The sequence below is a fragment of the Melanostigma gelatinosum genome (assembly GCF_949748355.1).
Source record: "Melanostigma gelatinosum genome assembly, chromosome: 14".
Lineage (NCBI taxonomy): Eukaryota > Metazoa > Chordata > Actinopteri > Perciformes > Zoarcidae > Melanostigma > Melanostigma gelatinosum.
In genome coordinates this window covers 1,133,286-1,159,774 of record NC_136647.1, presented here as the reverse complement: position 1 = coordinate 1,159,774, position 26,489 = coordinate 1,133,286, and the positions used below count along the sequence as shown (strand labels likewise).

The 26,489-nt window shown below is 41.7% G+C and overlaps 3 protein-coding genes across 3 annotated transcripts in view; 2 read left to right on the top strand and 1 right to left on the bottom strand.

Annotated features, from left to right (window-relative positions):
• Positions 1-3,361: 3,361 nt before the first annotated feature.
• On the bottom strand, positions 3,362-6,038 carry LOC306787957 (scavenger receptor cysteine-rich type 1 protein M130-like; the record flags this gene model as incomplete). The annotated part of the gene is made up of 6 exons (XM_079283284.1): positions 3,362-3,499; positions 3,600-3,682; positions 4,204-4,533; positions 4,859-5,155; positions 5,248-5,616; positions 6,020-6,038. 6 exons carry the CDS (start codon positions 6,036-6,038, stop codon positions 3,362-3,364), a joined length of 1,236 nt encoding a protein of 411 aa, XP_079139410.1.
• Positions 6,039-22,313: 16,275 nt separating this feature from the next.
• On the top strand, positions 22,314-23,060 carry LOC306788453 (histone H2A-like). The gene has a single exon (XM_079283992.1). It carries the CDS (start codon positions 22,334-22,336, stop codon positions 22,715-22,717), a length of 384 nt encoding a protein of 127 aa, XP_079140118.1. The 5' UTR covers positions 22,314-22,333; the 3' UTR covers positions 22,718-23,060.
• Positions 23,061-23,148: 88 nt separating this feature from the next.
• Positions 23,149-26,489, top strand: part of LOC306788452 (histone H3.2-like) — a 3,817-nt gene continuing 476 nt past the window's right edge. The window contains exon 1 of the mRNA XM_079283991.1: positions 23,149-26,489. This exon is cut by the window's right edge and continues 476 nt beyond it. Coding sequence (XP_079140117.1) covers positions 24,742-25,152 — 411 coding nt within the window. The 5' untranslated portion in view covers positions 23,149-24,741 and the 3' untranslated portion in view covers positions 25,153-26,489.

The window sequence follows — 26,489 nt, the reverse complement described above, 5'->3', positions numbered from 1 at the left end:
AGGAAGTATTCAGATATTTTATTGTTAATATGACATTCATACAACTACTGAACTGTAAGAACTCTAAGTCACATGTCATTGTGCTTTCATGTCCATTCATCCCTTCTTTGAGTTCGTTTATGCTTCTCGTGTTCCCGCTCTTCTCTTCTGAGGAAGAGACCAACAAACCCGCTCTAGCGGGGAGATGGCGACACCTGCTGCCCGTTCTTCTACATCACATCGAAGCTCAGAATCAGCTCCTGTATTGAGTGTATTACGTCATCACCTCCTGCACATCCGTTTCCGTAGTGTAGTGGTTATCACGTTCGCCTCACGCGCGATCATCTTTGAACCTTTCGTCTCTGATGGTGTCATTTCATCATCACTGGCGATTTATTCATTCAACCTCCTGATCCGGGATCGAGGATGAAGAAAGACCGGGAACGGGACGAGCTTTTGGTTTGGTACCTGAACGCAACACTCTCAGAGTTTCTGTATCGAGCTGATTCGAGAATGTACAAATACACAATGCCCCAAAAACATACATGCATACAGTAGATGGTGTATCCATAAACATAGTGACGATATAAGTGCTGAAACAATAATCATCATTGTGTCAGGATCGCTGAATATCTGTTGGATTTGGAAAAAACTATCAAATAAATGAATGAAAAGGATTGTTGTTTGATACGCTGAATTGAAAGTACAAGTAAGTAAGTCAGTCCAGGTGATTTTTATTAATACAATCTACATATTAACCATAAACACAGATGTTAGGAAAACATTGAGCCACAATACACTTATATCCTGAACATATTGTATTTATTCTAGTGCAATAACTGTATTTCTTTTAACGCAATAACCTATATTTCTATGATGATGGGACGTCTGCCACTCAAAGGGGACAAACAGCGGCCCAACATCACAGACATCTGACAGCATGGTGATCAGGAGAACCAGAGAAAGAGAAAGAGTTAAGACTTTCATTTCCACAGATTATAACTCTCATTTCATTGTTACTGGTGACTTGTTCATTTTTAAATGACCAACTTTAACTTCTTCTGAAGTGATTGTTGAAGCACACATGATCTCTTCCTTCATAACTAATTGATTTGTTTAAATATTTAGGAAAAGCTGACAAGGCTTCCCCAATGAACTGTGTTTTGTTTCTATTCTCAGTACAGTCCCGTCAATGTTCAGCTGCACTGTAAATGTCTTTGTTTCCATCTCTCCAGCTTAGCTCCAGTCAGCCTCCAGCCATGTTGGATGGTCTTCATCGCGGGAGCACACAGGCTCAGGTGGGCTCGTCAGACAGAATAGACAGCAGACCCCGCGTGGAAGGGAGGGGTCGTCTCAATGTATGAACTCCATCTACTGTCGAAAGCTGCTAAACATGGACCTTCATGGAGGACGAAAAACAAATTAATAAATGCATCCATAAATACAGGAATGAATGAATGCATGAATAAACGTAGGTGAACAGAAATGCAGAAATAAATATATGATATGTATTTCTTTATGTCCTGTTTGATTATCAACTTTTATTTATTTATCGATACATTTATTTATTGCAGCATTTATTTATTATTTTATTTATTTATTCCTGTATTTATTTATACATTTATGAATGCATTCATTCATTCATACCGTAGTCATGTTCTGTCCTCCACAGCCCGTCAGCTGTTGGTCTAACTGCTGATTATGAGGTCGAGGACGAAGATCCAATTCCAACTGTGAAACCAACGTGGTCACAAAGTCCTGAAAGAGCTGATGAAGACCGTGAGGTGCTGTTGAAAGCTCCAGAACAAGCTGGGACCTTGAGTTGAGATTGTTTTGAGGAAGATAAAAGTCCTTCAGAAGAAAAGTCACATTCATTTCTCAGTGTCTCCCACTAAACAGGAAGTAACATCTTTACATCGACCAGAGAAGAAGACGTGAAGGCTTTGGTGATGAAACGTGTCTGTTCGATTCAGCTCATTCACAGCTGATTCAATGTTCCGTTTCCTTTGAACAGAGATGATAGAGATGCATTTATCTCAGTGATCTTCATCACTTCATCTCTCCGTGTGGACACATGGAAACTGATCAGTGCACATGTTTGAACACAGATGTGCTCGTGTGAGTTTAAAGTGCTTCTAAAGACGCTCGGGTTTGGTTTTGGTTGTTAAAGGATCACATGTTGTCTGTTCCACGTCCAGAAACGATCCGACCGACCCGAGTTCAACAACCCTTAAAGTACTGTGTTCAAGTAGTACTAGCACTACATGTATCTGTGCAGTATGTGTGTTTAGTTTGACGTATGTTATTTTATTCACATTGTTTGATTCGTTCGGATATTTAGCACAAAAGTAATCAAAACACTTAAAAACAGGAATCAGCAAAGTTCTTCTGAAATAAGCAAAACACAATTATTTATGAGAATAATCTTTAATTGTAAAAATAAGCAAAATCCTTAATTACATAATATTGTAAATTCATTAAGTACAAAATAAGTAAAATCTGAATGAAAAAGGAAATTTCGTGAATTACAAAATCAAGTGAAAGGCTCATGATTTAAGGAAAATACTTTATTACATTTATTTTTTTAATTCCTTAAAATTAAGTACATTTACGAAGAACAAAAAATTGTTGAATTCTTATGAAATGAGCAAAAAAATGTAAATACCGTGATTGCAACATTAATGAAGTACAATAATAAAATCCTTCATTACAGCATTCTTATGAAATATCTTGAATCCTTCATTACACAATGAACTACAATGATTAAGAACAACAATGAGCAAAATAGTAAAAACGTCTGAATCTGAAATAAATGAGTTGTTAGGGGCTGATCACAGCGGGACGTTGTTCTGATTTGTATTGTTCTGATTATCTTTTAGATAAATGTTGCTCACGACAATAAAGAGTCGTGTGAAGCACAAGGAGGCTAAAGTGAAGTCATGAAGCTCATCCTATGTTTTAAAGGACAAACAGCAACAGATTGTGAACATTGAGTGTCGTTCTACAGAATGTAGAAGATAGAAGTCCGTGTTTCATGTTTGTTCTGATATCTCACACTAACATTGTTCCTGATAGTCTCTGCTTTCTGCTTGGACTCTGGTAAACCTGCTCTCAAGTCGACTGTTAATGAAGCTTTATATCCGTGAGGTGCTTTTAAAGATTCACGTCTTCAGCAGGAACCAATGGGCTTGGAGCTGAGAGCCACAGACAGGAAGTCAGAAGGTGTGGAGAGACCGACACATTGTTGAGAGGAAGACAGACGGGCTGTAATAACGTGAGATCATATTCAGCCTGATGGTTGAAGGGAACATGCGTATCAAAGGGAGCTGGTGGTGGTTGTGTGTAGAAACCATCTGGATGTGAGATGAGCTCCTTGGAGGAGCTACTCTGCTCCTTCTTCTTCTTCTTCTTCTTCGTCTTCGTCTTCGTCTTCTTCTTCTTCTTCAGCTGCAGGAACACCCGTCTTATATCGAACCAGCTCAGTGTTCTTCTGTCTGCACGGCATCTGCCCCCTGTTGGCCTGCAGAGACATGACAGCACAGTCCTGTCTTCAGTTGACTGAACACAGAGCGAGAGCTTCATCTCAGTGGCTGGTCTAAACAGCAGACGTGTGTCCGTACCTTACAGTAGACGTACAGGCCAACGTTCAGCAACAGCAGAGCCAGCGGCAGGACGATGGCTCTGATGATCAGAGGTCTTGGATCTGAACAAACACATGGACAGTCATCACATCACACGACATCATGAGTCCAACAGCTGCCACTGACCCTGAAACCTACAATCACTGACACACATCAACACGTTAACCACCGTCTCAGCGTTTGGTGTCCAGGATGAGCCTGGTTCTCTGAGTGAGGTATCGGAGCACACCGCCCTGCTTGCTTCTGATTGGTGGAGGAACTACACTTGAAGATGGAGAGTTGGGGGCTAAGGGGTGTTATGAGTGGTGTGGTGGCAGTGGAGCTCTGTGATTGGTCGCGTCAGAAGCTGCTTCAGTTCTCAGAACCAGAGTCATCCTGGTAACCAAACCTGCTCTGTGCTACAGTAGATTGTGAGCTGTTCATAGACTGTGTTGAGGTTTGGTTACTATATGACATGTCTTCCACAATGACAGGAGTCACAGAGTCGTTCCACAAACAACAACATGGACTCTGTGGTCAGCTGATCATCTTCAGTCAGTTTGGACCAATCATCTTCAAACCTGCATGAACACAGTCAGCTTACCTAAGACAGTGATGGAGAGCCGACGGCTCTCAGAGGAGAAGCTATGATTAAAAACATGGAGGTGATAAACACAGCTGTAGCTTCCTTGGTGGGCGGGCTCTGCAGCAGGAAACAGGAAGTGGGCAGAGTGATTGACAGCTGGCTGGGTGTCGTTGTGTGCTGAGTTGGAGGAGGTGAAGGTGAGCTGGAAGGAGCCTCCTGGGTACTGTGGCTGGATGGAGCAGCTGATGGTGAAGGTGGAGCGCCTGAGCACCGGAGCCCCCTGCTGCTGGGCCTCGGAGACCCCGTACATTGAGGAGGACACGGTGATGATTGGCTGAAGCAGCAGGTCTGTAAACACAGAGAGATGATGAAAGTTCATGTTTACCCTCCCTTGAGCAAGATGGACCCTGAATATGGACGTGATGTCAGAGGACAGACAGACAGACAGACAGACAGACAGGTGTGTCCTCCAGGTGGAGCTCAGCAGTCTCTGGAGGTTTGAAGCTTCCAGAAACCAGCCCACCTCTCGACACTTCAGGGTGTCGTTGTCCTGGATAACTTCACAGTTCAGTCCAATAGAAACCCACTGACTGTCACTGTGACAGAGGAAGGAACATGCTGGAAACACTGCTGTCAGAGATGATGTCAGAGATGATGTCACTGATGGGCTTACCTGAGCAGATGAGATCCACGATGGAGGAAGAGGAATCTGATGTTAAACAATCTCTCAGAGCAGATCCAGAGTGAACACAGTCAGAGTAGATCCACCACACAGATCTCTCTGAGGACTTCTCTCTCCGTCTGATAGAAACAGCAGAGCCACAGTCCAGCTCTCTGCAGGCAACAGCTGCTGTCTTCAGGGTCCAGTGAGAGCCAGAGCCATAGTAACCTACTGGTCTCCAGCCTCCTCGATGTTTCACCTCCAGTGTTCCTGCACAGCGACTGGCTCCTCCCTCCAACCTGACAGGTTCTGAACAGAAACAAGAGAGTCGTCAGTGAAGAACAAAGTGAGTTTCAGTAGAACAGAGATGAACCAGATCAAAGCTGCAGCTCCTCTTCTACCTGAGCAGGTGAGTCCAACAGCTTTGCCAGGTGAGCAGGTGCTTCTATCTGAGCCTGAGCTTCTACAGTCCAGGAGAGCAGACTCACGGCCTCCACACTGGAACTCTTTGGTCCACATTGGAGCCTCCACTTCTCCATAGAGCGCCCCCTGGAGGACTGAAGGAACCCCACAGCCAAGCTCCCTACAGACCACCTCTGCATCCTGCTGGTCAAAGTCCTCTTCACACACTGAGGACCACCACTGGTCAGACTGGTTAGACTGGTCAGACTGGTCAGACTGGTTAGACTGGTCAGACTGGTTAGACTGGTCAGACTTCACCTCCAGTCTGCCTGAGCACAGACTCGTCCCATCCACCAGCCTGACAGAGTCTGAGAGATGATAGAAGATGAAAGAGAGAGAGACAAACACATCAGACACTAAATAACATTCTGAGAAGATCTGTGACCCAGAATATAAACGTGTTGATAAAATGATCCCGAACATCTCAGAGAGATGGAGCTGGACTCTCTCCTTCAGGAGTGTCCAGGCTGAAGGCCGGTGTGGAGGTACTGACGAGCCCCCGGCTGAGCTGAGCTGCTCTACGTTGTGTCCAGTAGGTCATTGGTGGCTGTTATGGTGGAAACCAGTGAATGAGAAAGCTGTGGAGCTGCAGGAGGAGTCCTTTCAGGCTGCTGGTCGGCCCAGAGGACTCCTGGAGCAGCAACATGGAGGTTTCATAGAGAAAGATATCTTGGTGCATTCAGCACCTGGTTTACTGAGGCAGCAGCTCACCAGACAAGTCTGCTGCCATTCTAGCTGCTGCATGTGTGTGTGTGTGTGTCCACCTGATACATTACTGTCAGAGATGATGTCACTGATGGGCTTACCTGAGCAGGTGAGATCCACGATGTAGAAATAAACTGATATTACACAATCCTTCAGAGCAGATCCAGAGTGAACACAGTCAGAGTTGATCCTCCACACAGATCTCTCTGAGGACTCCTCTCTCCGTCTGATAGAAACAGCAGAGCCACAGTCCAGCTCTCTGCAGGCAACAGCTGCTGTCTTCAGGGTCCAGTCATCGTCATGTACTGGTCTCCAGCCTCCTTCATGTTTCACCTCCAGATTACCCACAAGTCATTGCAATGTGACGTTAAACACGAGGTAACCGGTGGACGAGACGTAAACAACGTTCAACAAAGAGGACGGCTCAGTGTGTTCAGCCTGGAGTATTACATGTACTCAGAAACATGAAGGGTTAAAGATAGAACATGAAAACATGAAATCAGAGGATATTTAGTGATATTCAACACGTGAAATATTTAATACATGTCAAATATTTGGAGGGGGGGGAGAGAGAGAGAGGGAGAGGGAGAGAGAGACAGAGAGAGAGAGGGAGAGGGAGAGAGAGAGAGGGAGAGAGAGAGAGGGAGAGGGAGAGAGAGAGAGAGAGAGAGAGAGAGAGGGAGAGAGAGGGAGAGGGAGAGGGAGAGGGAGAGAGAGAGAGAGAGAGGGACAGAGAGAGACAGAGAGAGAGAGAGGGAGAGAGAGAGACAGAGAGAGGGAGAGAGAGAGAGAGAGGGAGAGAGGGAGAGGGAGAGAGAGAGAGAGAGAGAGAGAGAGAGACAGAGAGAGAGAGAGAGAGAGAGACAGAGACAGAGAGAGAGACAGAGAGAGGGACAGAGAGAGAGACAGAGAGAGGGAGAGAGAGAGAGGGAGAGAGAGAGAGAGAGAGACAGAGAGAGAGAGAGAGACAGAGAGAGAGAGGGAGAGAGAGGGAGAGGGACAGAGAGAGAGAGACAGAGAGAGAGAGAGAGACAGAGACAGAGACAGAGAGAGAGAGACAGAGAGAGAGAGAGAGAGAGAGAGAGAGAGAGAGAGAGAGAGAGAGAGAGAGAGAGACGGAGAGAGGGAGAGAGACAGTGAAAGAGTTGCATGTGGTGGATCTCGTAGCGTGAGAACTGAGCTTTGCACCAACTGAGTGAAGATCCAGCGTTAGCATCACACCACGGGGATCTGTAGCCCATACATGCGGTGACAGTTGAACCCTTTGTTGTATGATATCGTTGTTTGTCTTTGATCAATTGTCCGCAAATGTTTTCATCTGTTTGTGAATCCAATGAAGGTGGAAGCAGGTGAATGGTGATAGTTAAAGAGGTTGATGGTATAATAACATCCTGCTTTTAGTCGCTAAAAGTGCTGAAGTGAAGTATAATATGTATTACATGTGTCAGAACATGTTTAGATTATAGGATGTGACATTGGTGCTTAATACTCAAACCATCATAAATGCTTGCTGGTCGGCCCAGAGGACTCCTGGAGCAGCAACATGGAGGTTTCATAGAGAAAGATATCTTGGTGCATTCAGCACCTGGTTTACTGAGGCAGCAGCTCACCAGACAAGTCTGCTGCCATTCTAGCTGCTGCATGTGTGTGTGTGTGTCCACCTGATACATTACTGTCAGAGATGATGTCACTGATGATGTCACTGATGGGCTTACCTGAGCAGGTGAGATCCACGATGGAGGAAGAGGAAACTGATGTTACACAATCCTTCAGAGCAGATCCAGAGTGAACACAGTGAGAGTTGATCATCCACACAGGTCTCCATGAGGACTCCTCTCTCCGTCTGATAGAAACAGCAGAGCCACAGTCCAGCTCTCTGCAGGCAACAGCTGCTGTCTTCAGGGTCCAGTGAGAGTCATAGCCATAGTAACCTACTGGTCTCCAGCCTCCTCGATGTTTCACCTCCAGTGTTCCTGCACAGCGACTGGCTCCTCCCACCAACCTGACAGCTTCTGAACAGAAACAAGAGAGTCGTCAGTGAAGAAATGAATTTAATGAATAAATATAAACCAACACTTGACTGCTGATTCTGCTTCGTTGGTTCTTTGTTTCTCTTTTCTTCCTCTATTTACCTGTTGATGTGTGATCTCCTTCAGCCTGGAGTCCTGGAGAAATAGACACATTTGTTGTTTTAAGTGAATATAATAGAAATGTATTTGCAGTTCAAAACCTTATTGTGATGTTGTTACATTTATATTCAGACAGTTGGACCTGCATTAAAAACAAGACTGTGTTTAGACGTCTCCATCTGTTTCAGCCAATCACAGAAGAGGAGATTAAAGGGTCATATTTCTTTGTGACAGTACAACAAACAAGACATTTATTATTTCTTAAATTGAAATGCTTATTAACAAGGGCTTCCCTCAGAAGGCAGAGCATCCTGAGGGGAGGGGCTAAAAACAGAAATGTCCAAAGTTAAGAAGACATAATAACAACATGTTATATTGATTATTATCAGGCAGCAAATAGGGTTTAAAAGGTTCAGCCAATCAGAGGACAGAATAGCCAAGGGACAGACAGGGATTTTGAGAAAGACATTGTAGAGACCACCATGACCAGAGGAGGCCGGACGACTTCAACCAAACACTCAGATGATAACTGCCCCAAGCCAGGAGGGGCTATTGCATTTCGGCCAATCACAGAGGCTGATACTGGACATTTCAACTTTCGGACGGGGACTTTTAAATGTGAGACAGTTCCAGAGGGTTTTGGCTTGAGGTCGCGCCGTTACCACTCTGGGTAGTTGACCAGCTGGGTGGCCTATTCGATGGGCCTTGTGAGAACTCTGCCCCACGGGACATATTGATATCGATCGAGTCATTCAGTTTGCAACTCTTCTTGCTTCTCTTGTTTATTAAATACTTTTTGATTGTAAACCGGATCCGGTTCACTTTTGGTGCGACTTCGCTGCCGAAGGTTTGCAGCAGCGAAAGTCCAGCGGTCTGGGTCTGCCCTGAAAACATCAAGCCCCAACAGTAGGTATGTGTGTGTGTGTGAGTGTGAGTGTGTGAATGTGCGTATGTTTGCAAATGTGTGTGTGTGTGCGTATGTGCCTGTGTGTGTGTATGTGTGTGTTCTCTGATTTAAAGATACAACAGTAATATTGTAATAAAATACATTCTCTAAATTCTCTAAATCAGAGTCCTACCTGAGCTCAACAGCAACATCAGCAGCATCAACAGGTGATCCATGACGTCCAGGTAGACCGTCTCTCTCACGTCTAACGTCTCTCTGCCCGTCTCTCTGATGTCTCTCTAACGTCTCTCTCACGTCTAACGTCTCTCTGCCCGTCTCTCTAACGTCTCTCTGCCCGTCTAACGTCTCTCTAACGTCTCTCTGCCCGTCTAACGTCTCTCTAACGTCTAACGTCTCTCTAACGTCTAACGTCTCTCTAACGTCTAACGTCTCTCTAACGTCTAACGTCTCTCTAAGGTCTCTCTGCCCGTCTAACGTCTCTCTAACGTCTAACGTCTCTCTAACGTCTAACGTCTCTCTAAGGTCTAACGTCTCTCTAACGTCTCTCTGCCCGTCTAACGTCTCTCTAACGTCTAACGTCTCTCTAACGTCTCTCTAACGTCTCTCTAACGTCTAACGTCTCTCTAACGTCTCTCTAACGTCTCTCTAACGTCTAACGTCTCTCTAACGTCTAACGTCTCTCTAACGTCTCTCTGCCCGTCTAACGTCTCTCTGCCCGTCTCTCTGATGTCTCTCTGTCCGTCTCTCTGACGTCTCTCTGTCCGTCTCTCTGACGTCTCTCTAACGTCTCTCTCCCGTCTCTCTTTCCGTCTCTCTAACGTCTCTCTAACGTCTCTCTGTCCGTCTCTCTGTCCGTCTCTCTCCCGTCTCTCTGTCCGTCTCTCTGACGTCTCTCTCCCGTCTCTCTTTCCGTCTCTCTAACGTCTCTCTAACGTCTCTCTGTCCGTCTCTCTGTCCGTCTCTCTCCCGTCTCTCTGTCCGTCTCTCTGACGTCTCTCTCCCGTCTCTCTGTCCGTCTCTCTGTCCGTCTCTCTGACGTCTCTCTCCCGTCTCTCTGTCCGTCTCTCTAACGTCTCTCTGTCCGTCTCTCTAATGTCTCTCTCCCGTCTCTCTGTCCGTCTCTCTCCCGTCTCTCTGTCCGTCTCTCTGACGTCTCTCTCCCGTCTCTCTGTCCGTCTCTCTGTCCGTCTCTCTGACGTCTCTCTCCCGTCTCTCTGTCCGTCTCTCTAACGTCTCTCTGTCCGTCTCTCTAATGTCTCTCTCCCGTCTCTCTGTCCGTCTCTCTCCCGTCTCTCTCCCGTCTCTCTGTCCGTCTCTCTAACGTCTCTCTGTCCGTCTCTCTCCCGTCTCTCTGTCCGTCTCTCTGACGTCTCTCTCCCGTCTCTCTGTCCGTCTCTCTAACGTCTCTCTGACGTCTCTCTAACGTCTCTCTGTCCGTCTCTCTAACGTCTCTCTGTCCGTCTCTCTAACGTCTCTCTCCCGTCTCTCTGTCCGTCTCTCTAACGTCTCTCTGACGTCTCTCTAACGTCTCTCTGTCCGTCTCTCTAACGTCTCTCTGTCCGTCTCTCTGACATCTCTCTGTCCGTCTCTCTGTCCGTCTCTCTGTCCGTCTCTCTCCCGTCTCTCTGTCCGTCTCTCTCCCGTCTCTCTGCCGTCTGAGTGTCTGTGTGCTGTGCTCGGTGTATATCTGTGTACAGGAAGAGGTGGAGCTTTACTGATGGCTTATCTTTAGTTTTACAGAGAAGAGTCTCTGTCACATGATCAGCTTCTTCTGTCCACCATGTTTCCAGTGTGGCAGTGGATCAGACACGTCTTCACTCTGGTGTCTTGTTCTCACTTCGGTCTGACACCAATCTGTTTAGTTATTGTCCTGTACAGCATGTGGGCTCATGGAAGTATAGAAGCATAGAACTATAGATCTATAGAGCCAGACAAATATAAAAACAGGAACGAGTTACATTCTCGTGATCGTTTTAAATCTTCTGTTTGTTTGAGTCTTGTTATCGTAGTTTCTTATTTTCTTGTCGTCGTTTCACATGTTTGTGGTTTTCTTTAACTTTCATGGTTGTTTGAGTCTCTCTGTCGTTGCATTATGTCTCTTTGTAGTCATTTTGTTATCATGAGTCCTTCATGAAGCTGCAGGATGTGTTCAGCTCTGAACCCATTGGTCCATCTGACTGTCAATCAACAGATCGATATCTCTGTGAGCACATCCAGCACCTTCCTGTGTTGCTCTGGTGATCTTACATCGTGTGTCGTCACTTTGTTTCTCCTTCGCTGAATAGTTTCTCGTGATTTATTACTTCTGATGATTTCGTGAACTCCTGATTCAAACCGACTCTGTTGTTGCTCTTTATCAACTTTCTCCTGAGAGATGGAAGAAGTGCTCACATCTTTCACTGCAGTAAAAGTACTAATACGACAGTGACGAAGTACTCTGTTACTGTTAAAGTACTAATACGACAGTGAAGAAGTACTCTGTTACTGTTAAAGTACTAATACGACAGTGAGGAAGTACTCTGTTACTGTTAAAGTACTAATACGACAGTGTGGAAGTACTCTGTTACAGTTAAAGTACTAATACGACAGTGAGGAAGTACTCTGTTACTGTTAAAGTACTAATACGACAGTGAGGAAGTACTCTGTTACTGTTAAAGTACTAATACGACAGTGAAGAAGTACTCTGTTACTGTTAAAGTACTAATACGACAGTGAGGAAGTACTCTGTTACAGTTAAAGTACTAATACGACAGTGTAGAAGTACTCTGTTACAGTTAAAGTACTAATATGACAGTGAAGAAGTACTCTGTTACAGTTAAAGTACTAATACGACAGTGAGGAAGTACTCTGTTACTGTTAAAGTACTAATACGACAGTGACGAAGTACTCTGTTACTGTTAAAGTACTAATACGACAGTGACGAAGTACTCTGTTACTGTTAAAGTACTAATACGACAGTGACGAAGTACTCTGTTACTGTTAAAGTACTAATACGACAGTGACGAAGTACTCTGTTACTGTTAAAGTACTAATACGACAGTGTAGAAGTACTCTGTTAAAGTACTAATACGACAGTGAAGAAGTACTCTGTTAAAGTACTAATACGACAGTGAAGAAGTACTCTGTTACTGTTAAAGTACTAATACGACAGTGAAGAAGTACTCTGTTAAAGTACTAATACGACAGTGAAGAATTACTCTGTTAGAGTTAAAGCTCCAACACAAAGCTGTACTCTCTAAATCTGTGTACTGTACATAACATGACCAAAGTCACTAATAACAGTCTTTGGGTTGAACAGGGAACATGTGTTAGTACATCACTTTGGTAGTATTTCTCTGCTGAGGCAGCGTGAGTGTAACTCTGAGCTGCTGTTTCTCAGATGAAGAGAAGGACTCGTGTTCTTCACCACAGCTGCTGAACTGCGGTTGTGTGAAACTGATTCTATCTGATTTCACAAGAAGCTGCTGACTGATTGCAGATTAAACTGTTTCCATGACGGCTGAGCTGTTCCTGTCAGATGAATGCTGTCAGTGTCATCTTCTTCTTTCTGATGGATGTGTTTTACTTCAGCTACTAGTACTACTACTACTAGAACTACTGCAGTCTGTGTGTGACTGTGACTGTGACAGTGTAGAAGTACTCTGTTACAGTTAAAGTACTAATACGACAGTGTAGAAGTACTCTGTTAAAGTACTAATACGACAGTGTAGAAGTACTCTGTTACTGTTAAAGCACTAATACGACAGTGAAGAAGTACTCTGTTAAAGTACTAATACGACAGTGAAGAAGTACTCTGTTACAGTTAAAGTACTAATACGACAGTGTAGAAGTACTCTGTTAAAGTACTAATACGACAGTGAAGAAGTACTCTGTTACAGTTAAAGTACTAATACGACAGTGTAGAAGTACTCTGTTAAAGTACTAATACGACAGTGTAGAAGTACTCTGTTACTGTTAAAGCACTAATACGACAGTGAAGAAGTACTCTGTTAAAGTACTAATACGACAGTGAAGAAGTACTCTGTTACAGTTAAAGTACTAATACGACAGTGTAGAAGTACTCTGTTAAAGTACTAATACGACAGTGTAGAAGTACTCTGTTACAGTTAAAGTACTAATACGACAGTGAAGAAGTACTCTGTTACAGTTAAAGTACTAATACGACAGTGAAGAAGTACTCTGTTACAGTTAAAGTACTAATATGACAGTGTAGAAGTACTCTGTTACAGTTAAAGTACTAATACGACAGTGTAGAAGTACTCTGTTACAGTTAAAGTACTAATACGACAGTGTAGAAGTACTCTGTTACAGTTAAAGTACTAATACGACAGTGTAGAAGTACTCTGTTACTGTTAAAGTACTAATACGACAGTGAAGAAGTACTCTGTTACAGTTAAAGTACTAATACGACAGTGAAGAAGTACTCTGTTACAGTTAAAGTACTAATACGACAGTGTAGAAGTACTCTGTTACAGTTAAAGTACTAATACGACAGTGTAGAAGTACTCTGTTAAAGTACTAATACGACAGTGTAGAAGTACTCTGTTACAGTTAAAGTACTAATACGACAGTGAAGAAGTACTCTGTTACAGTTAAAGCTCCAACACAAAGCTGTACTCTCTAAATCTGTGTACTGTACATAACATGACCAAAGTCACTAATAACAGTCTTTGGGTTGAACAGGGAACATGTGTTAGTACATCACTTTGGTAGTATTTCTCTGCTGAGGCAGCGTGAGTGTAACTCTGAGCTGCTGTTTCTCAGATGAAGAGAAGGACTCGTGTTCTTCACCACAGCTGCTGAACTGCGGTTGTGTGAAACTGATTCTATCTGATTTCACAAGAAGCTGCTGACTGATTGCAGATTAAACTGTTTCCATGACGGCTGAGCTGTTCCTGTCAGATGAATGCTGTCAGTGTCGTCTTCTTCTTTCTGATGGATGTGTTTTACTTCAGCTACTAGTACTACTACTACTAGAACTACTGCAGTCTGTGTGTGACTGTGACTGTGACAGTGTAGAAGTACTCTGTTACAGTTAAAGTACTAATACGACAGTGTAGAAGTACTCTGTTAAAGTACTAATACGACAGTGTAGAAGTACTCTGTTACTGTTAAAGCACTAATACGACAGTGAAGAAGTACTCTGTTAAAGTACTAATACGACAGTGAAGAAGTACTCTGTTACAGTTAAAGTACTAATACGACAGTGTAGAAGTACTCTGTTAAAGTACTAATACGACAGTGAAGAAGTACTCTGTTACAGTTAAAGTACTAATACGACAGTGAAGAAGTACTCTGTTACTGTTAAAGTACTAATACGACAGTGTAGAAGTACTCTGTTACTGTTAAAGTACTAATATGACAGTGAAGAAGTACTCTGTTACAGTTAAAGTACTAATACGACAGTGTAGAAGTACTCTGTTAAAGTACTAATACGACAGTGTAGAAGTACTCTGTTACTGTTAAAGTACTAATACGACAGTGTAGAAGTACTCTGTTACTGTTAAAGTACTAATACGACAGTGTAGAAGTACTCTGTTAAAGTACTAATACGACAGTGTAGAAGTACTCTGTTACTGTTAAAGTACTAATACGACAGTGAAGAAGTACTCTGTTACAGTTAAAGTACTAATACGACAGTGAATAAGTACTCTGTTACAGTTAAAGTACTAATACGACAGTGAATAAGTACTCTGTTACAGTTAAAGTACTAATACGACAGTGAAGAAGTACTCTGTTACAGTTAAAGTACTAATACGACAGTGTAGAAGTACTCTGTTACAGTTAAAGTACTAATACGACAGTGAAGAAGTACTCTGTTACAGTTAAAGTACTAATACGACAGTGTAGAAGTACTCTGTTACAGTTAAAGTACTAATACGACAGTGAAGAAGTACTCTGTTACAGTTAAAGTACTAATACGACAGTGAAGAAGTACTCTGTTACAGTAACAGTACTCACTATGCAGAGTGGAACACTTCAGAATAATATCATTTTATCGTATTCTGATGATTGAAGCATGAAAGAGGTCCTCTGGTCTGTTCTGCTTCCTCCCTGTCCTTTAGATCAGAGGTCTTCAACGTTTTTCAGGCCAAGGACCCCCAAACTGATAGAGATGGAGCAGGGACCCGACTATATATATTGTATAAAATAGTGTTATATTAAACTGGGCCTAGTACCGTGTATAAACATACCTCTTTATTGTGCATTCAATACTCAGCTATTCAAATAATACACGGGTTCATATGTTCATGTTTTTATTTTCAACAGGCACAGTGAGCAGGGAGGCCGTGCTGCTGCAGCTCATAAACACACCGTGTCAGCTGATAGCAACGCCAACATCAGCATTATCTGTTCATCGCATGATGATCATCACACAAACTGATGTTTTTATTTTAAACATAAATGTGGAAACGAAAAATGAGTGATGGCCTGTTAGTGCCACTGCCATGCATAAAGATACCTGTTGTCTGTCACACAATACTGAACTATTACAACGATGGACACATTCATGTTTAGAGAAAATAAATTACATTTTTTTACAAAAATTACATTTTTTTTGAAATGTCTTATCAACCAAAAATGTCGCGGACCCCCTGTTGAAGACCTCTGCTTTAGAGTGTATATTATATATATGTTTATGTCTTTGTACATCAAAAGGTTGTAAAGTGAATATTTAGTCGGTGTGAAGTGTGTTTTGGGTTAAAAAGTTTGTAAAATTCTCCACTGTGATGAAACAAAAGTCCAGTTGTGAAATAAATAAATCTTGTTTACCGTCAAAAGAAAAACACGAAAAACAGGAAGTGGTTTTTCAAATCTGCATCTTGAGATCTATTGATTATATGAGACTTTTAGTTTTATTTGAACACTCCTCTCTGGAGTGTAGCAGCGATTATAACCGCTCAACGATCTCGATTCTGATTAACTGGAGAAAAAACTTTATTATACTTCAATAAAATGAATGAGAAACAAAGTACAGCGTGGTTACTCTTCTTAGGATTCTTAGGATACATTCTTTATATATTCATGTGAGAAACAGTCTGTCATTGGATACGGCTGAGAAAGGTGACGTAACGATACGAACAGTTGTGTTTCTTTGTCAAAATATAAATGACTTACAAGGTGTTTTCCATTGTAGAACCATCTGCTACACTGGCTGCACCGACTCAACTTTCACAGACTACAGTGTAGCTGTCATGTTACATCCTTGCTTCATCTTACTGTCAATAATAATGACAACATGTTTAATATTCTCTGTAGTGTCAGAGGCCCCCCTGATTTCTCCTGAGACGTCTGCAGAGCCCGCTCAACTGTCACCTGCACAGAGAGATCAACGTTAGTGTGAGAAGGTTTTTCATGTCAAAAGATTAAATCAAGACGCGACCAGAATCGTACTCATTTGCTCCGTTTATTCTTGTCTGACTAGGTGAGCATCACCCAGGACGTTAGCTGTCCCCACCGTCCTCCTCCACAGCTCCACAGCAATGTTTGTTGTTGACCGAACACTTTGTCATTTGTGTCTTTCCAGACTCTACAGTTTTGCAGCCATCTTTATAGAGTTCCCAGTGACTACCTTCAATCACTTGGCTGGTCCTCTTACGGTTTGAATTATTTTTGTACTTGCATGTGTTCACAATGACTGGGCGTTACTCTGACGACATTAAGTCCTCTAATCTGCGTAGAAAGTCAGCATCCGCCGTCAATAAGCGTCTGGAAACACTCGGTAACTTTCAAAGCTGCGTTCCTGAGGCATTTGATCCCATTGACAGTTCAGAGAAAAGTGTTGTTGACAGTGATCAGGAATTTGAAAATATGATTGAGAGTGGAGCAGAGACTGTGACGGAAGCTAATTGCAGAGGCGAAACTTTGATGGAAACTGAGTCTGAGACTATGATCGAAAAGGAATGTGGAGCCCATTTTCAGGTAGAACCAGCGTGCAGAAATGAGGCTGATGGTGATCATAGTCAACAGCCTCAGTGCTAGCTTGGTTAATTGGGCCTTGGAGTATGGCATCGCTTTGGTGGCATTAACTGCCTTGCTGTCTATTTTGAGGTGTCACCATCCATCACTGCCTAAAGATGCCAAGACACTCCTCGGTACTGGAAGGGACTACGAGATAAAGCAAATTGCAGGAGGTTCATACTTTTACTTTGGGATCGTGAATGCAATTTCCAGTTTCTTGAAGCAAAATTGGACAAAAATTCCAGATCTGCACACAATTAAACTCCAACTTAATTTTGATGGTCTTCCTCTGTTTAAAAGTTCAAGTGTCCAGTTATGGCCAATTTTGGGGTTGGTGCAGGAGTTTAGATTCAGGAAACCGTGCTTGATTGGATGACGAAGATATCTGTGGAGACAGATTTCAAAGAGAAATTGGGAGACTAACATTTTGCATGTTGATATCTCATGAGACAATGAAGTATGTCTTCTTTCATGACTACTACTATTGAGGCTTGCCACTGACCCTTACATTTATATTTGACCCTTTAGTTTGTGACTTATTTTATTTTAGTATTCCGACACGACTATACTGACCTTTACAAAAACTACATGTGTGTGGAGATAAATTACAAGCCAATATTACTCTACTTTTGTCAAGTCTTACCAAATTTATGTGACAGATGTGGAATTTTTGGATGTTATATATATATATATATACTGGAGTTCCTCTCTGTTAATATTACCAAAAAAATGTTTTTGTCTATGTCCTGCGTTATTGTTTTGTAATTTATCGTACTTACTTGTTTTCGGGTTTGCCTCTTTTTTCATTTTTGTCTTTCAGGTCACCTATTTTAGCCTTGTTGGTCATTAAGGAGACAGTCTGGAGAGTCCTTGGCAAAATGGTGTCAAACACATTGGCAAAGACAATCAGCTGGAGGGGGTGAATGGACAAACAGGCTTTGAGTCCCTTGGTTTGAAAGATGTTGTTTCGAGTCAGTATTTATTGGTTTCTTTCATTCTGAATCTTTAACACTTAACAGACACTCGTCTGTCAATACATCAATAAATGACGGTTTTTAAATAAAATTAAGATTATTTCAATGCATTTTAAACACCATTCAGAAGTGCTCCACAGCATTGAGTAGCAGTAATAAGTGCAGTCACCAAGAAATGAATTACTCGAAATGAATTATTTGTACTTTTCGACTCGACATACCAGTTTTCAACATGTCTGAGCTCTAAATAGGGTATTTAGATGTCAACCGTTTACACGGTTCATCACTTTTATAGTTTACATGTTATTCTATTCATATGGCAGACACAACACTATGCACTGAATGTATTACATTATACGTTTCTTAAACTCCTTTTGGTCCTTTTAGGGTCTATTTTGATGTAAAGCATACAGTATCGCACTTTGATGCGATTGACTTGACTAGTTTTTAATGAACATGGCCAGTGACCGGTGTATCTCTTCCTCTTAAAGAATCAGTCCGTCGTAATTCTGTTACCGCAAATGCAAGCGATGGAGAAACGGAGCGCTTTATGAAGCGATGGCTGCAGCTGCCATCCGACCGAGATGGAGGCAGAAGAGAGCGGCCTGAACCACAGTCTGAGGAAGTGTGCTTTCAATACTCAACACATTCTCACCCCAATGTGTCAAATACCGCAGTCAGTGCTACTAAGCTTCAAACAATGACTACGTGCCCCTCTAGTGTCAGGTTAGGATGCGTCAGGGACGACAGGAAGGTTTGGTTGAGGCAACAAAACCACTTATTTACTGTTGCTTTAGGAAAAGAGAGTGCAGTGGCAGCTTGTTTTACTGTCCTTCTTGGCCACTTCTTGCAGGATGTAAAGGGTTCTGACTCGCGTAGACCACCATGTCCACTTCACCTGCTCTTGCAGGCTGTACTTTTCTTGCTAGCTGTCCAAAGATGAGGCTCGTAGCTCGTAGTTAAAAGTAGTTTTATTCCATGTAAAAAGTAAACAAAACAATTTCCTTCGGTAATAACTGGAATACTAAAACACTGGCTATAACTAAAAAGTCTAAAATCTGCGTTCTATAATCTGAAATCTAGAAGCTGCGGTCAGAAAGATTGTTGCTCCACATTCTGCTCCATCAAAGCCTAACTTACACTGAACTCACCCAATAAACATCCAACAGCAGGACAGAATAGAGGAGCCTTTAACTTCAAAGGGCAAAACACACATGTGAAGCACATTTTACAACATGACCAATTATCTTAACTCTGTTATGTGGTAAACATCCTAAAGAGCAGAACACACATACTGTTGCAAGAAACATAAAATACAAAAACTGTTAAGAATACAAAATGGCTCTTACAGAGAGTCTGAGTGTTGTGACTCATGATAACGACTCACTTGACGAGCAATACCTTAGTTACGCATTTTTACAACAGTGTTGTCCTTGACAACAGTCCTGTTAGTTTGACCCACTCTCCGGCTGCTGTGGACTATCTCTCGCTCTGCACGTCGTCAGTTCTGCGCTTGTATTAAGAACGCAGGTGTGTTCGTGTTGGAAGCCTGCTGCTTCACATACAGCGTGTCGCACAGGCGCTTCCGGTGTCAGACATTGTATTACATTATACACAGACACGATATTTGATGCATAAGGAGGGAGAACGATTTGCAATACTATTGATAGATTTATCATTTGTGTTTTGTAACTTGTGAGATCTCACAACTCTTTCTTGTCTCTGTTTCTTCCAGGCTGCAACCTCCGGGTTTGAAGATCGGCATTTGAAGCCAATGCCGGAGTGACAACTTCTCTAGCACGGTGTGGTGGTGTTTGTGTTTCCATTGTAATTAAATGTTACCCTTTTAATACTGTATATGTTATAAATGCTTAAAACAGTGTGAACAAAAAAGTAAATAAACGGATTTGAATTTCATCGTTTCTCTTTGTAAATTGTTCATGAACATGACTTTTGAGATTTACATCTTCTCAAACTGTTTTGTTTGCCGAGAGCTTTCAGTGTCCATGCTGCAGGCTGTTATATTTGTCCATGTCGGGGCGTTTTTTAGCTCCAGGGCAGAGTCCCTGAAGCAGATCCTATAGCTATATATATATATATAGCTATATATATATATATATATATATATATAGCTATATATATATAGCTATATATATATATAGCTATATATATATATATATATATATATATATATAGCTATATATATATATATATATATATGTCCCGGCGATGAAGACCATCCCAACATGGCTGGAGGCTGAGTGGAGCTAAACTGGAGAGATGGCGGCGACATCAGCAGGACGTGAGCGAGGAAATTGTAATCGGCAAAATGAGCGACATTTAAATCGAGAAGGAGCAACTTCGTTGGAGGCGTAGAACTAATCAAGGATTATCTTATCTTCTTACAGAGAATAATGTGACTTAGTGTCGCTGTGTTCCTCGCTACTGGTGGATGCTAATGCCATTAGGCTGAACTTTAAAGGGCTGAGTTAGGGAACTGAAATCTGCGACGTCATCATTTCTGCGACACCGTGTGTTACTGTGTTACTGGTTATATACACCTCCAGGCAGATTGGTTCCGCCCTGCTTTTCCTCCGAACACACGCAGTCAGTATCAATCCCTTTACTAACGGCTTCATTTATTATTTTAATTACCATTAGTTTGAATTCCTTTCAGTTATTTACATTGTTTCTATTTATATAAAAGAAAACCCCTGTTTGACTTCACAGTAACAGTCAGCGGTTCGAGTCCTGTATGATCCATATTTCTACTTTTGTTTTTTACTGTCAAAAAAGTCCTTCCTACCTGTTCTTTCACATCTCTGTGTGCTGTGTTTGACTGTCTCGTTCTTCCCTCCTCACTGTACTATATCTCCTGTCTCTCACTTATTCTCAGGCCAATACTTCGTCATCGAGGTCGAGACTTGTCGGTAAATAAGTGAACTGAACTCTTTTCAGTTTCATGTAAGCTTACTATGTGAAGCTATTATATTATACACAATTCTTTTCTGTCTCTCCTATAAAACAATTGCTGTTTGTCCTTCAGAAATCACCTGCAAAGTGCACACGGCCGCAAGACCCTGAACTCCATTAAAGGTCTGACTAGTTGGATAAAACATGTGTCCACCATAATATGTCATTGCATTCCACTGCATATCTGTTCATATGCAGTGAGGAAAAAGCACACATTAATATACAAGACATTTTTAAATGTAGAACTGGGAATCTGGGATAACCTGTGAAACTTTGACAGCTGGAGGAGCAGGAGAAGTGCTGTAAGAACTTTGAGCGTAGAACTGTGTTTAGAAGATACAATAAAAGTGTTTAATAATTTAGAATTAAGAATTCATATTTAGTCACAATCATAAGTGTTTTGGAAATGCATAATTAAGAGAAGCATAAAGTGTTTTCGGATTAGTAGCTAAAAGTAGAACTGACGACATGAAGCTTTTGCCAAAGTTGCAAAAGGCTGCCTGTATCACGCTGCCTGTTTTACATTTATGGTCCACTTGATGGCGCAGTAGAGCAAATGAAGCACCATGAAGCTTCGACCCATGTGTGAACCAATGGGATGGAAAGCTTCAACGCTTCATGAAGCTTCATCTCGCCATCACTACTAAAGAATATAACTGGGGAAAAAACAGGAAAAACAAATGGGTGTCTCAGGAAGGAGAGAGGGACCAACTGACTGGCAGACAGGGCCCATGTGTTTCCACTCTGCTGATGACCCTCTGCCACGCCCACCGCCACACCTGCAGGGAAAGCAGCCACACCGCCGCAGTAACAGGCAGACAGTGTCATCACATAATGCTAAAACAAGAATTAAATCTGATTTAATTTAATTAAATAAATACATTCTCTGCTGTCGTTTAGAAAAGTTCACAAAGCCCGTATCTATTATAACTTTTAGTAAAGTATTCCATAATACATAAAAAAAAAGGATGTGGAATACTTTACTAAAAGTTATATCATATAATATATTATATTTAAATATAAATGATCATAAAGAGCCTTTAGATTCTTTATTATCTTAATGTTTTTATTATCTCAGATGTCATAATTTCCCACCAATCCTAGAAAACAAATAAACAAACAAAACCACAAACCAGGTTTACATTTATTTAATCAAGTCCCGGTTTAACCAGTCAGCCTTTATTGTGCAGGAGCTGAAAAAACAAAACTCTGGTGGTAAAAAAGGAAATTCATTTAAACTCTTCTCTGATTGAACGATCACAGACACGCTCTCTTTGGCCAATCAGAGAGCAGCTTGTTTCTTATAAATAACCGGATCCTCCACCATCAGGGCACATTTCTCTCGCAGTTAACGAAGAAATAGATCAACTCCAAAATGTCTGGACGAGGAAAGACCGGAGGCAAAACCAGGGCGAAGGCCAAGACCAGGTCCTCCCGTGCCGGCCTTCAGTTCCCCGTCGGCCGTGTCCACAGACACTTGAGGAAGGGTAACTACGCTCACCGTGTCGGTGCCGGAGCTCCGGTGTACCTGGCGGCGGTGCTGGAGTACCTGACCGCTGAGATCCTGGAGCTGGCTGGGAACGCTGCCCGCGACAACAAGAAGACCAGGATCATCCCCCGGCACCTGCAGCTGGCCGTCCGCAACGACGAGGAGCTCAACAAGCTGCTGGGCGGAGTGACCATCGCTCAGGGCGGCGTGCTGCCCAACATACAGGCGGTGCTGCTGCCCAAGAAGACCGAGAAGGCCGCAAAGAAGTAGACACCCTAACCGGCTGACTAACAACACAAAGGCTCTTTTAAGAGCCACTCACTTGCAACTGAAGGGAGCGATATCATCCTACTTTTATATTAATAATACCGTATTACACTTCAGAGTTAGTTTATTCATCTAATATGCGTTGCTTAATTTCAAATGGACTTCACAAGATGTTATTAAATAATATGGTAATATCCATGCTAACTATATTCTACATGACTGATACATTTATGGAAAATAAAACTCCAGAAGTTATTGTATGAAACAAAACTAATCATATGCCTTTAATTTTATCTTTATTTGTGTTTTATCGAGGTTTTAGAGTAGTTTAATTTCTCTATTTTGGTCCTCATGTGATCATGTCACGTTATGCTTCATTACATTTATTGAAAATAAAACTACACAACTGTCTATGAAACGAAAATAAAACGCTTCTTGGACGCATGGACGCTTCTTTCTGGAGTTTCAGCCCCGCACACTAAAGGGTCTCAGTCAGTCCTCTATTACGTCCTCAGATCAGCTTTAAAAACAGACACTTGTCTCATTCATCTGTAACGATCCAACATCAGCTGACCGACACTGGTCGGGTTAAATGAGACGAATAAACGTTCAGAACACTAGCCCTTAAACATTTAGTCATTTATAACTAATTTACAAAATGTTTAAATACACAAACACAAATTATACACAATGAATACAAATTAAGTGCCAGCTTCAGTCATTTCATTGTACTTTTAATACATTAACTTGAATGTAAATTGTTATACGTTTGAATTCGATGTATGAAAAGTACTTCAACAATGAAGTTCAGATGACACAAAGAGTCCAATATAAGTAAGAATGAAATAACGATCAATGTAGGTAGAAGAGAATCATAAATTAATAAGTTATACAAACTTATCTTCAGAAAATGGCTCACTACAACAAGCGCTCCACCATCACCTCCAGGGAGATCCAGACCTTATATTGTTATTACAGTTTTTCTCGATTGCTGAGACTTTTCTTGAAACGGTCACCCATTCTCTCAAAACTGTAAACACAAAACCTCATCTTCAAGCACTATTTGCAAAACCTCTGAATCCTCTTGCAAAATGAAACTTTCGCCTCAAAACAGTTTTACCTCTGCTCAAAATCAAACACTGCTCTCAAATCATAAACAAAGTGATCAAAATAATATACACCATCAAGCATCAGTAAACAATACACCAATAAATAGAAAACACATTGTTAAAAACATATAGTTCTCAGGGAGAAGTACATTTTTAATCTCAAAACAAATTTCATATGAACGAAAACATGTTCTATTACAGGAGCTCAAAATTGATCAGAAATTTAAATATGCTGACATGAAAGTCATTGAATCTAAAACACAGAATTTAGAATAATTATTTAAAAATGGAGTATTTGTATCTTTAAATGTACTATATTTTATCAAATGTTTGTTATGAATATATTGATACTTTGCAGGTCATCATAAAATACATTACTGTGTAAAATAAATAAGCTCTGAGCAGCTGCAACACTAATGTTTTTAATAATAATAATACAGTTCTATATTATAAGTATGTTTACGAATAATCAATATTTCTCGACCGATGACACATTAAATCAGTTTATGTCAAATGGTTGTGTGACTTGTTTGTTTTGTACTTACAAGTTGCCATTTAAGATTAAATGAAATACAGTTAGAAAAATAAAACAATTTGAACGTTCGAACGATTAATTCCAGCTTCATTCATTCTCTATGGGACCTCGGAAATAGTTAAAACTTGATTGTACTTCAAATGGCAGAACAAAGTAATCTTATTATTGATGCTGTTAAAATAAAAATAGTTTTCCCGCCGCTGTGAGAGTGGTTTACTTTGAGTTCCTTTAGTCCAATAGCAGCTCAGCTCCAGTGCACGTGTCCCCCGGTGTGGACCAATCGGCGCCGCGCTGACTCCGGCAGCTCCTCTATAAAGCCGCTGTTCCCGCTCACACAGCATTCATAGTTGATCTGTGTACACAGAACAGACTGACGGACTACAATGGCCAGAACCAAGCAGACCGCCCGTAAGTCCACCGGAGGAAAAGCTCCCAGGAAGCAGCTGGCGACCAAAGCTGCCCGTAAGAGCGCCCCGGCCACCGGCGGAGTGAAGAAGCCCCACCGTTACAGGCCCGGTACCGTGGCTCTGAGGGAGATCCGTCGCTACCAGAAGTCCACCGAGCTGCTGCTCCGCAAGCTGCCCTTCCAGCGCCTGGTGCGGGAGATCGCTCAGGACTTCAAGACCGACCTGCGCTTCCAGAGCTCCGCCGTCATGGCTCTGCAGGAGTCCAGCGAGGCTTACCTGGTCGGCCTGTTCGAGGACACCAACCTGTGCGCGATCCACGCAAAGAGGGTCACCATCATGCCCAAAGACATCCAGCTGGCCCGCCGCATCCGCGGAGAGAGGGCTTAAACTAACCCGACTCTACTAACCCACCAACGGCTCTTTTAAGAGCCACACATCCGCCTCAGAGCTGTGGGCCTAGAAACACGTGGTGAACATTTTATAAACTACATATTCTACAACACTTAATATCGATATGTATTGACACATCTAGTTAATCTTCTTGAATCAGATTTTATTGATTACATATAAAATATAATTTGGTGTGTGCTCTTATATAGTTTATTGTTTCATACACATCCAGGGTTTTGTTCAATATATTAAATATACCAGCTGACAAACACTGCTCTTTTAGAGTCACACCAACAATTATAGAGCATCACATCTGGTTTTATATACATTTTAGATTGAGTCAGAGCCCTTCAGAATGTCACTACATGTCTTCAATACATAACCATCTAAGAGATGAAACATCATTCCTATAACGGATTATTGTATTACTATTTCTGAGTGAGCAGCACACAGAATGTGATTTATAAACCGTCTGAGGAAAGTAATTCAATTAAATTTGGTAAAACCGAACGCCGCAGAGCCGATCGATCCTAAGAGAACGTTCAGAATCCTCTTTGAACCTTTAAATCACAAAACACATCGTTACTGGATTAGATTGTCTCTTCTCTAATGATCCATCTCTTTATATATATATATATATGTATATTTACATTTATATACAAACACATTGCACAGCCAATTTATACGTATTAATATCTTTATTTGTTTTTACTAAATTATTTTTATTTAATTTTTGATGTTTATCGTATGGACTGTCTCACTGAGCTGTTTGCTGCTTTGTCTGTCAAAGCACTTTGTAAACTCCGTTTTTAATTTAATTTATTATTAAATCTGCTAAAGTATGAATTAAAGGAGAAGTAAACTTAATGGTAATTAATTTATACTTTTCTTTTCTCTGACTCTTCAGAGACACATTTTCACATTGCACATAGTTTATACGCATTATTGTCTTTACTTCCACTGGATTAAAATGGATTTAGCTGTTTATCTTTATCACAGGTGTCATTGTTGTCCACTAATCCACATTTCTCTCTTAGTTTACAAAGAAATAACCTAAACTACAAAATGTCTGGAAGAGGAAAGGGAGGTGGCGTCTGTGTCATGGAGCTGTGTCACTACGAAAAAATGTCCCATGATGCATTGTAACGAGGACGAAACACAAAGTCACCTGTTCATAGACTGCTACAGGTCTGGGCCTCACTTCAATGTCAACTATAAATCTGTGATGTTTGCTCTGTTTGATGAGAAGATGTCTGTTAAACAAAGGGAACATTACCAGCTCATTGTCAGCATCACATGTTTCAAAATATGGAAAACCAGATGTATAATGGTAA